At 51.6% G+C, this 12,476-nt stretch overlaps 1 protein-coding gene across 3 annotated transcripts in view; it reads right to left on the bottom strand.

Annotated features, from left to right (window-relative positions):
- HIP1 (huntingtin interacting protein 1) overlaps window positions 1-4,067 on the bottom strand; it is a 134,404-nt gene extending 130,337 nt beyond the window's left edge. For all 3 annotated transcript variants that reach the window (XM_070362962.1, XM_070362965.1, XM_070362964.1), the window contains exon 1: window positions 3,874-4,067. In XM_070362962.1, coding sequence (XP_070219063.1) covers window positions 3,874-3,993 — 120 coding nt within the window. In that variant the 5' untranslated portion in view covers window positions 3,994-4,067. The remainder of the gene's footprint in view (window positions 1-3,873) is intronic.
- Between the last annotated feature and the right edge of the window lie 8,409 nt (window positions 4,068-12,476).

Raw genomic sequence — 12,476 nt, 5'->3', positions numbered from 1 at the left:
GCAACCCTCCTGATTCATTCCAGAATCGCCCTCTTGGCTGATATAAGGACAGTGTGGTGGACAAGGCCTGAGACCTAGAACCAGGGCCTAGAACCCCGAGTCTCGGGTTTGAATTCTGACCCTTTCATTCACCAACTGGCAGTCCTGGGCAAGTTACCAAGCTCTCATCCATACAATGAGGGTGATAACACCCAACCACAGTGCAGTCCCAACAGTGCTAAAGCTTTATAAACTGTAAAGTGCTCCAGGCTACGTATCATTATTACTGTAGCTTTTTTGAGGGCAAGAACTGCTTTTTATGTCCCCAGAGCCTGAAGGGTGCTGGTGATGGGCTGAGTGGGGGGCACACCGGGGGTCTAGCTGGAGCCGGGGGCTGGCAGGGACAGTGATCACATGAAATAGAAGGATGATCCCAGGAGAGTTGAGGAGGGAAGGCTTCCTGGAAGAGGCTGACAACCGGTGGGAAAACAAGTCTGGTCTGAGGGCACAGACAGCTGGAGCACAAACCCGACCAGAAGGAAAGCAGGGAACTCAGAGTCCTTGGAGGGGCCTGGGGCAGGGCCACCGGCTGACAGTGCAGAGACAAAGCAGGACCAGGAGGGAACTGGGGGCCATTAAGAAAGAACATCAAGTAATTACAGATGTGCCCTGTGGCCCAGAGCTTAGTTCCCCATCCAGGCCAGGCATACCAGCCGGGGCCAACCCTTCACTTTGGACCCAAGACTACCGTCACTTCACCACTAACACCAGCCCCGGGCACATGAGGACAGAAGTTAGAGCGAGACACCGTCCCGCCCTCAGGAAGCTCACGGGGTGCTGGGGTCACAGGGAAACAGGGACAGGACAGGGAGCAGGTGCAAGGCGCAAGGCATTTGGAGGTGGGAGGAGCCGATTCTGCTCTGTCCACCTTAACTGATGAATCTCATTCACACCCGCCTCCAGACCATACCTTCTCTCCTGGAATGCCCCATCCCTCCTCCCTACCCAGCAAGTGCCCACTCAGGCTGAAGGATGGGGTTCAGACCTCGGAGGGCTCCCACTCGCTTCGCACCCTGGCAGCCTGGACTTGAAGCAATCACTCCTGGTAATCACTGCATTAACCAGGAACACTTGTGTCCCTCTACTGACCAGTTCATCACAGCCTGCCCCAGTACTTGGCCTTTTTCTGGTCCCCTCCCCCCTCAGATTATAGCAATCATCACCACCACACTGCTCCCCAGTTTACAAAATGCCTCCATGTATATCATTTAATCGAGTCTCCCACAATCAACCTGTGAGGTAAGTAGTATCCCAATTTTGCAATAAGGAACCCAAGGCTAAGAAAAGTTGGAAAACTTGCCTGGGGCCACACAGCCCCTCCATGTGCCCGGCTATCAGACTTCAGCCTCTTCCAGCTCCCATTCCAGTGCTCTGCCCAGTACTCAGAGGCCACACAGAGATGCGGTTAAAGGTTGGGATCACGACATGCTGTGTGACCTTGGGCAAGTTACTTAACTTCTCTGTGCCTCAATTTTCTCCAGGTAAAATGTGGTTGATACTCACCTCATAGGTCCTTGTCAATATCACCACACAGCACTTTACTGAGATTAAAGAAGGTGATATAATAAAGTACTCAGAACAGTGCCAAACACATAATCAGTTACAATCATCAGTCTGCCTTCACTGATTCTCATGCTCTCTTAACTCATTAAATTTTTTTTCTAACTCATGTTTATACGGCTCAGACAGTAAAGAATCTGCCTGCAATGAGGGAGACCCGGGTTCAATCCCTGGGTTGGGAAGATCTCCTGGAGAAGGGAATGGCTACCCATTCCAGTATTCTTGCCTGGAGAATTCTGTGGACAGAGGAGCCTGGCAGGCTGCAGTCCATGGGGTCGCAAAGATTCAGACACAGCTGAGTGACTAGCACACCCATACATTGGATAAGTAGCCATTAAACAATACACATTTTTGCAGATTGACTAAGGTGAGGTTTTAGGATTATTCTCTTTCCTTTTCTTCACTCTCTTATTCCCCTAATAGTTTCAACAACAGAGAAACTCTTTTCTTGATTCATTCTACCTCCCTTACAGACACACACACACACATACACACACACAAGCCACTAGCTCAAATCTGGCCAATTATCAGTGTCCCACAGAATGTAAGATACTACCTAACACTGACCTAGACTCTCCTTGTTGGGACGTCCCTGGATAGCTAGAGAAACTTTCACAAACCTAATTTCCATCACTATAATGGGTCAAACTCTTATGTGTATTTCTCTATCGCTCCAGTTTTTACTGGAGACTCTAGAAGGAATGAATTACCATTTATTTTCCTTGTCCATTACAAGAAAGATTTACACTGTTTCCTGGAGCAAGAAGCCTTATGTGCCCAGACAGCTAGACGAGGGCATAATGCCCATAGCAGACAAGTATCTTCCTTCCTTTCTGGGGTCCAATCCACAGAGTCAGAAAATAAAGCTTAAACCCAGCCAGACCCTGGGAGAGAGAAGTAAAGAGCCTTCTCTCCCATCACATGTGGGGTAGGATGATGACCTAGGGAGGGGACACTGCCTACTTTACACCACCCAGACAAACCTGCAAAGGGCCAGAGGTGCCTGGAAAAAGAAGAGAAGGAAGTCCCCTGGGTTTTCATGAAAACCTTTCTTCTTTGCAAGATTCCCTACATAGAACACTCAATCAGGACCTCACAATCTTTATCTAAAACCCCACTGCCCTTCCCTCACATGGTACGAAGTTTGGGGAGGGGGGGATGGGGAGCAGAATAGAACAGCAGAACCAGCTTCTGGCAGCGGAAGCCCCCTGGATCTTCAAAGGTTCCACTCCAAGAGCAAGAGTGAGCACGAGTCAGGAACAAACCTGCCCATACAACTTTGGCAGTAGGATTAAAAGAAGTGCTATGCCCTGTGAAATGGATTTTGCATACAAACGAGCCGATGAACACCATAAACATGTCAGCTTTATTCAGTCCAATCAATACACCAGGCATTAAAACTCGGAGGTAAAAATGGATTGTGGCTTTTTGTTGATGACAGTGAGGAATTTTGGCCCCTAGCCCTGCTCAGGCTGGACAAATAGGGCAGGCTGCCTATTAGCTGTCAGGCACATTTGGGGGGATGAAATCAAAACCCCGATTCAGGGTTCTGGGCACCCCGGGACAACTCAACTTGACCAGACTCGGGGCCACTGGTCCAAGAGCCTCAATTTCTGTCCTTGGGCCGGCCCCCTCCTCCAGCCCCCGGTCATCTTCCAAACTCGGCCACACACCGCATTTCCTAAATTCCTTCCTCCCGGCTCAGACCCCTTCAGTCCGGTCCTCCGAGGCCGACAGCTGGGGGGTGGTGTGAGCCAAGCTAGAGGCACAAGGAAGGGGATGCTAGGGATGGGGGGAATGTCAACGTAGTCCTGAAGTGATCGAGCGGAGAGGACAGGGCGCCCCAGCCTTCACATTCCCGACTCAGCGCCCCACTCTCCGCTGCCACAAATGCGACCCCCCTGTGGCCCCCACCCCAGGGACCTTTCCCAGCCTAGGGGCACCCCTTCCATTCGGCCCCCTTTTCCCGTTCCTTCCCCTCTCACCGCCCCCGTGACCCCTGCCATGCCCTGCTGGGACCGGCTCCAGTCGGTCGCGCCGCGCGGATCGTGCCAGCTGCTCGGAGCCGCCCTGCCCTCTCCCCAGGCCAGCCGGGATGCCCCCGGGGTCCCCGACCTTCCCGGATCGCCCTGACCACCACACAGATGCCCCCGTGCTCCGTCCTTCCCTGGGCCTGCAAGATCCCTACTCCCTTCGAGTCCCCTCCAAGACACTGCGGGATGCCCCAGCCGTGCACGACCCGGGGTGTCCCCCCCACCCCGCCCCGGTCCTCACCTGAGTCCGCTCAAAGCTCTCCCGCTCCGCCGCCTCCATCCCCGCGCCTACCCCACGCCGGCTCAGCACCTTCGGCAGGGGGTTGGGGACCTGCTTCATGGAGCTGGCCATCCGGTCCATGTCGCCGCGCGGAGCCGAGTCAGGGGCCCTGGGCCGCCCCGGGATCCCCACGGCGCCGCCCGCCCCTCCCTATCCACCGGGATCCGGCGCTAACGGGAAGGCGCCCGCCTCCCATTGGCTGAGAGCGCTGCTACTCTGCCGAGGCCCCGCCCCCGCCCAGAGGCTTCCCCGTCCGCCCCCGCCCTCTCCCGAGCCCCCGCCCCGGCCCTGCCCTGCCGGGCGCTCCGGACCGTCAGGCGCGCCGGGACGGGCCCGGAGGCCTGTCGGTCACCGGCCTCCACCGCCCCTGGCGGGGGCGGGCCTGACCTGCCCTAGCCCGCCCCTTCCCCGACGCCCAGAGCGCCCTGGCTGCACCCGCGCGTTCCCCGCGAGCCGCACTCTCCCAGTTTCCCCACCCCACCCCGGGCGCCGCGAGGTCCCGGCTTGGTTGGTGGGCGGGGGTCAAGCTGGCGGTGAGCTGGGCCTCCCGCAGGGAATCCGGGCCCGCTTGGGACTGGCCTGTTAACTCTTTTCGGGCCGGAGACAGGAGCGCGCGCGATGGACCAGCTCGGCGGCCCGCGTCCCAGGATGCGCTTGCCCTGAGGCCGGGCCTGTGCAGGTTGGCTCAGCGGGTCGCAAACCTGGCCGCCGTGGGTGGCGGCTCCCACCCTGCTCCCACCGCCTTCTCCCTCGTCCTGCCCCTGCCCCGAATCCCTGCCCATCCCTTTTGTAATGTTCGCAGACCAGGGAGCGCTGGGCTGGGTCAGTGGAAACTTCTCGACACCTTTCCAAACCTCTCACCCTCTGGATCTGGTCAGGATGTATTCGTTGGTAGAAACCCATGTGGACATTTTAATATTTATCCCCGGCTCTGGGACACCCCTCCCATCCTGCTCCGTCGTCAGCCAAGGTACTGACGACAGGCGTGTGGGGGATGGAGGGGGGTGGAAGTAAGATCCTTAGCCGAGATGCTGAAGAAAGTTAAGTTTTCTGTTCAAATGCCAATTTTGGTGTTTTAAAAATAAATGCTTTTTTGCAACTCAAAGTAAAGAAAGGCGTTACTTTTTTTTTTTTTTTTTGACTAACAGCTTTTGAAAAAATTCACACATTCAATAGAGAAGCAGTAGAGGGGGTGGGCCTATGTAGGCACCGGGGAGCCTCTGCCGGCTTTGCCAGCTGGCATCGTGTGGATGGGATTCTGGGGGCGACGGGAAGGAAGGGAACCAATGGGGAGACACCGGCAGTAGGTGAGAGCCCAGGAGGGCCTCCACTAGCAAGCCAGGAGAGAGTTCAATCCTGTGGGAGGTTCTATGAATCAGTCAGTTCAGTCGCTCAGTTTGGTGGGACTCTTTGAAACCCCATGGACTGCAGCAAGCAAGGCGTCCCTGTCTATCACCCAGAGCTTAGTCAAACTCAGGTCCATCGAGTTGGTGATGCCATCCAACAATATTCTCTGTCGTCCCCTTCTCCTCCTGCCTTCAATCTTTTCCAGCATCAGGGTCTTTTCAAATGAATCAGTTCTACGTATCAAGTGGCCAAAGTATTGAAGTTTCAGCTTCAGCATCAGTTCTTCCAATGAATATTCAGGACTGATTTCCCTTAGGATGGACTGGTTGGAGCTCCTTGCAGTCCAAGAGACTCTCAAGAGTCTTCTCCAACACCACAGTTCAAAAGCATCAATTCTTTGATGCTCAGCTTTCTTTATAGTCCAACTCTCACATCCATACGTGACTACTGGAAAAATCATAGCCTTGACTAGATGGACCTTTGTTGGCAAAGTAATGTCTCTGCTTTTTAATATGCTGTCTAGGTTGGTCATAGCTTTTCCTCCAAGGAGCAAGCGTCTTTCATTTCATGGCTGCAGTCACCATCTGCAGTGATTTTGGAGCCCAAGAAAATAAAGTCTGTCACTGTTTGCATTGTTTCCCCATCTGTTTGCCATGAAGTGATGGGTTCTGTGAATAGGTTTGGACAAAGGAAATGAGGGGGAGGGAGGAGGCAGTGTTGGGGCCAGAATTAGAATTTTTTTTTCTTTCTAAAAAATATTCCTTTATTTGATTGCACCAGGTCTCAGTTGCAGCATTCGGGATCCTTTAGTTTCGGCATGTGGGATCTAGTTCCCTGACAAGGGGTCAAATCAGGGCCCCCTGCATTGGGAGCACTGAGTCTTAGTTACTGGACCAGCAGGGAAGCCCTAGAATTTCTATAGAAGAAGGATTGGCATATGATGGAGGGCTCTTCCCTGGGGCTCAGTGGTAAAGAATCCACCGGCCAATGCAGGAAATGTAGGTTCAACCTCTGGGTTGAGAGGATCCCCTGGAGAAGAGAACGGCAACCCACTCCAGTATTCTTGCCTGGGAAATCCCATGGCCAGAGGAGTCTGGCAGGTTACAGTCCATGGGGTCGCAAGAGTCGGACACGACTTGGGGACTAAACCACCACCATGGTGGAGGGATCTGCACTGAGGCTACAGTTGCATCACAAGCACATTGGTTTTGCCTTCTCTTAGACTGTGTTTGGAGGCGAGGCCTTGGAGTGGCTCCCCTTGGCTTTCTCTGGGATGAGATTAGCTGGCACCTAGTTTTCCAGGCTTTGCTCTAGTCATGGAGACGAGGCACCTGACAAGAACTGTGGCCTAAGGTAGAAGATCAGTTACCGAAGACCCCAACCTCCATCCCTCCCATCCTTTCACTTCCTACTAGCGCCTCCTACTGGCCAAACCCAGCTGGAAGAAGAGGGCTAAGGTGATGGGTCAGGTACCGCCCTCCTTCCAGGCTCAGAGCAGAGTAGATACGAGTGGAGGCTAGATCTAGAGCTCCCAGCATGGGACGGGGGTGGAGGGGGCCCTCACCAGAGTGTACCTACCAGGAAAACAGACAGGCTGCATACCAGTGTCACCTCCTTCTGTCCATTCTGCCCACCTCCTGCTCCGGACCGAGCTAAAGAGTGATTTGTGAGCCTTTGCCCAGAGTTTATAGCTTCAGTAAACAGGGGCCCTTTAAACAGGGATTAAGGGATCAGCCTACTTCTTATTAGAATAAATCAGAGTAGGAATCGGGAATTTGTGGTTTGGAGGCACCCTGTGGAGAAAGACTCAAGTGAGTTACCTTCCTCCGTGAAACAAGAGTGAGTTAAAAATAAGATTTCCCACTTGCCGCAGCAGCAAAACCCTTTGCCAAGGGTTGAGGGAAACCCTCCCCCAGGATGTAGATGATAAGACTCTGCTCACTGCTTTCAGTTCCTCCAGTCTCTCCAAGCAATGTTGGGACCACTTGTTTTATATGTTCTGGGGATGCCTGGTTTCCAGATATGGAATCTATCTCTGGGAAACCCATTGTGGGAGTCATAGTTGTCTTATTACCTGCCTCTCTGTAACTGATGAAATCTTCCCCACCCCACATCTAGTTTGAATTTGATTTAATACCTTGTGGTGGTGGTGGTTGTTGATGGTGGTTTAGTCACTAAGTCATGTTCGACTGTTGCAACCCCATGCATTGTAGCCTGCCAGGGTCCTCTGTCCATGGGATTCTCCAGGCAAGAATACTGGAGTGGGCTACCATTTCCTTCTCCAAATACTATATAACACATAAGCTGACCACATTATTCCTACAGGATCCTGGAGCCCAAGTATACATATTTTGATAGCTTAATGAGATATAATTAATCAACATTAAACAACATCCAAAATCACTGCAGATGGTGACTGCAGCCCTGAAATTAAAAGACGCTTACTCCTTGGAAGGAAAGTTATGACCAACCTAGATAGCATCTTCAAAAGCAGAGACATTACTTTGCCAACAAAGGTTCGTCTAGTCAAGGCTATGGTTTTTCCTGTGGTCATGTATGGATGTGAGAGTTGGACTGTGAAGAAGGCTGAGCGCCGAAGAATTGATGCTTTTGAACTGTGGTGTTGGAGAAGACTCTTGAGAGTCCCTTGGACTGCAAGGAGATCCAACCAGTCCATTCTGAAGGAGATCAGCCCTGGGATTTCTTTGGAGGGAATGATGCTAAAGCTGAAACTCCAGTACTTTGGCCACCTCATGTGAAGAGTTGACTCATGGAAAAGACTCTGATGCTGGGAGGGATTGGGGGCAGGAGGAGAAGGGGATGACAGAGGATGAGACGGCTGGATGGCATCACTGACTCGATGGATGTGAGTCTGAGTGAAACTCCGGGAGTTGGTGATGGACAGGGAGGCCTGGCGTGCTGCGATTCATGGGGTCGCAAAGAGTCGGACACGACTGAGCGACTGATCTGATCTGAAACAGCATCTATTTAAAGTATACAATTTGATGAGTTTTGACATACAAATATACACTCATGAAAACATCACCACACCAAGAACATATTCATTACCCTCAAAGAGTTCCTCATGTCTCTTTGTAATCTAGTCCCGCGTGCGTGCTCAGTAGCTAAGTCATGTCCGACTCTATGCGACCCTATAGAGGGCAGCCTGCCAGGTTCCTCTGTCCATGGGATTTTCCAGGCAAGAATACTGGAGTGAGTTGTCACTTCTTTCTCTAGGGGATCTTCCCAACCCGGAGATCAAACCTGCGTACCTGCATTGACAGGCAGGTTCTTTACCACTGAGCCACCAGGGAAGTCCAGTCTGGTCTTTCCTCCTCCCAAACCCCTGTGCCTAGGCAATTACTGATCTGCTTGCTGCCACCATAAATTAGTTGAATTTTCTAGAATTTTATATAAATGGAATCATACCTGATGTATTCTTGTCTTTTTTTCAGTAAGAAAACCCTAACCCTAACACCCTTATGGATCTTTTAATTTAGAAAATAAAATTAAGAAAATGTAAACATAATATTTGATAAATATAGAAACAACAAAACATATCCCAATAAGTGCTTTTTATGTTGGTTAAAACAGATTCTCAGTTTATTACTAGCTGGTGCATAATAGAAGCTCCAAGATGGCAAGCTTCCCTTAGTTATGTAGCAATGACTTATACTTTATTGTCTAAAGGCTTTGACAGATCTTGAAATGTTCAAGCCAGTACTCAATGTTAATTTTGTACGTGTGTGTGTGTGAGTTGTAGGGAGTCAGGATAGATTGAAGAGAAGTGTGGTGACCAGTAAGAAGACAGCAGAGACCTACCAGGAATGGTCTAGGATGCCCCGCACCTGACTAGGCCAGTTAAACTGGAAGGGGACACCTCTCCTGGTTGACTCAGGAGCCTAAGGCAAAATCTGAAACTGGAGCCAGGGGCTGTGTCAAGTCAGGAACCAAGGAGACAGGAACTAAGCCCAAATGGGAACCAGAACCAAAGTTGGATAAGCAGACTACAAGCCAGGAGTGGGGAGATAGCACTGGATTGATCCCAGTGATGCACCAGGGTCTAGGGTCTGCAGGGCCAAACAATGCCATTGATCTAGATGAGGAATACGTTCAGGGAAAGGTGATGAGTTCACCTGTGGACACACTAGGACATGTACCTGCTGCTGTTGCTAAGTCGCTTCAGTCGTGTCCAACTCTGTGTGACCCCATAGACAGCAGCCCACCAGGCTCCCCCGTCCCTGGGATTCTCCAGGCAAGAACGCTGGAGTGGGTTGCCATTTCCTTCTCCAATGCATGAAAGTGAAAAGTGAGTGAAGTCGCTCAGTCGTGTCCGACTCTAGCGACCCCATGGACTGCAGCCTACCAGGCTCTTCCGTCCATGGGATTTTCCAGGCAAGAGTACTGGAGTGGGGTCCTCACAAAATCTAGCCAGGCCTAATTCCATGGCCCCATCCCTTGCCCTCGAAAATGGTTCACACCCAGAAGAGTGGCTTCTCTCTGGATCCTAACAAATCCACCTCTTATCGCTTTGTCTCTCAATGAATTTTTGCAATGAGACATCAGAGCCTGAGTTTCATTAGTTTTGGCCGGGCTTGAATCCCAGGAGAGAGCTGAAGGACAGGAGGAAAAAGCAATGGGAAAAATGTGCCAAGGAATCCCCTTCATAGCCCGCCAGAAAATTTGCTAAATATCTGACCGGTGCTCACAGTTTCATTGTTCTGATCCTTGACACAGAGAACAGAAAGGACAGAAGAACCCCCACCGGCTTGGGTAACAGCTACTGGGGCTCAGCAGATAGCGCCTTTGGGACATGCTGAGGAGTGGCCTCTCCAGAGTCCCTCAAGTGTGCCCCCTGCCACCCGCCTGTTTGCGGGAGGTTCTAGGAAACAAGAAACGAGAGATTGTAAAGGTCCCTCCAGCCATAGGAGCAAGGACCTCTTACCTTAACCAGAGGTCTTCTGGAATCTGAGACTGGGCCATGTGAGCTTTCTGCTGAGTTCATTTTTCGCTGTCCCGGTTTCCAGCACAATGGGCCTTCCCCTGTGCTGGGTTTCTTTGCCTTCCTTCTAGCGAGGGAGCTTCTCTGAGTTGGGCTCCTGCTGTGCTTGGCCTCTTCTGCGCAGAGGTTGTTTCAGCCAGGTTAAACCCGAGTCACAGCACCATAGATGTCACGCAAGTGTATGTTCCTCGGTTCTTTGTCTTGTCACAACAAAGATTTGGAGCGACGGACATTAAAGCCCTCGGAGCGTCACAGCTCTCGGGTTTGACTTTAAATCCTTCACACCAGTCACGATGACTAAGGAGCAAGGGGACAGTGTAGGGAACCAAGTTAGGGATTTACCACAGTGCGGATCTGGGTCTGAGCTTAAGCCTCACTGTGCTTATCACTTGAGCAAGTGTTAAGAAGTAGCCACAAGAAATGGTGAAGGAAAATGAGGACTGAGAAGTCAAAGGGAGGGGAGGCTAACAGATCTCAGCGTCATTAGAGCCCAGGCAGGAGAACACTGTCAGACCTGGAGGCCCCCAGGTAAACAGAGATGCTCTTATCAGGCAGGATATTCGAAGGGCTTTGAGATCATCGCCCAGGAGCTGCAGGCAAAGCCAGCCCTCTCCTTAGGTGAGGTCAATGCTTTACTATACAGATGCTAAATTGCAGTGTGTTGAGAAGTGAATTAAACACAGGCAGGAGAAGCCGTCGCTATGCTCTATGGCACTAACCCAAATCATGTGTCCAGGAAAAGCGAGGGTGGAGAAATGGGATGAGAAGAAAAATAGAAAGAGGAAGAGGGGGCTACAGGGCTGCAGAGAGGCAGGCTGCCACGAGGGAGCGCACAGTGGGGTCCCAGGCCATGAGAGAGAAGACAGGTGGAAGACACTCAGGTTGTGTCTCGAGAGGAGTGAGATTGGGAGAGGATTTCTGTGGGGCTTTCAGGTTCAGTCAAGATTCAAAATCTTGGGCAAGAGGATCTGAGCTCAGGCCAGGCTGAGTAGGACAGTTAGAGGAAGGGTTTCAAAGGTGTCCCTTTGACAATTTTCTGTCTTGATGGGCAGGTCCTTTGGTTTACCCTCTCTGAGGCTGTCCCTATCGGGGGAGGGGTGCTGTGGGGAAGGGAAAAGGATCCAGGTACAAGAGGTGTCTGCTGGTTCGACTTAGGGAACCCGGATTCTTAAGACAAGAAGGAAGAGTCACAATATAAGTGGCCGGTGAGCACCAAGGGCGAGCTCCTTGCTTTCTCGATGGCCGTAGGGTGGGAGGTTCTGTCCTCTCTTAGAGGAGTTTCCAGCATCCTTGGCAGACAAAGAAGGAGACGGTGGGTCTGGAATGTTCCCAGCGACCATGCATCAGGTGCCTGGTCATTTCTTCCTTAGACAGTGAGCCCGCGCAGCTGGGGAAAGCACAGGCTTTGGGATCGGCCCTAACCAGGGCCAAGTGCCAGACCCACTTGCTAACTATGTACTCATCACTTAACCTCTTTGACCTTCAACTTCCTCATCTGTAAAATAAGGATTTAACTAATTCCTGCCACGGCAAACTGTTAGGTCCAAGGAAATAATACTGGAATTATCTTTCTTTTTCTTTAAATTAAAAAAAAAATTTCATCAAAGTTATGATGTTTAGAGTTTTAAAAATCAAAGAGAATAAACCAAAAGAATCAGCCTCCTTCTCTCTCCTCCTTTTCCTTTCCTCCCTCTCATCGCGTCTCCTCCCATCCCTTCCTTCCCTCTCCCTTTCTCCTCTCCTGCCCTTCCTGATCACTGTGGGGTGGGAGGTTCTGACCTCTCTTCAAGGATTTTCAGGCAACAGCGAAGGAAACATTGGGTCTGAAATCTTCCCTTGGGACTATCCTTCCTAGGTCGACTAACTCTTACAGACCGCAACTTCCCTGGAGTGTATCTTTCATATGCAAACCCCACCCCCTACCCCTCCCCGACCCCGGGGTTCACACCTTAACTCCTCCTTTATGGAGCTCTCATTTCAGGGGGCAACCCACCTTCCATAATCAGCCCCCAGGCCGGTACCAGACAACTAGGGGTGGCCCTACACCCCAGAACCCGCTGAAGTTATCTAAAGGAGCCAACCCTAGGCCTGCTGACCCTGCGTCGCCCATTAAAACCACAGCAAAGGCTCTCAGTTTTCTTTCTCCCTCTGTCTCCTGATCCACCCCACTGCTCCCCTGTGTGGTTCTGTGTGGGGTGACACGACCCTGCTCTTG

The sequence above is a fragment of the Bos mutus genome, chromosome 25, assembly GCF_027580195.1.
Source record: "Bos mutus isolate GX-2022 chromosome 25, NWIPB_WYAK_1.1, whole genome shotgun sequence".
Lineage (NCBI taxonomy): Eukaryota > Metazoa > Chordata > Mammalia > Artiodactyla > Bovidae > Bos > Bos mutus.
Note: the sequence above shows the minus strand (reverse complement) of the source record. Positions and strands in the feature narration are given on the sequence as shown.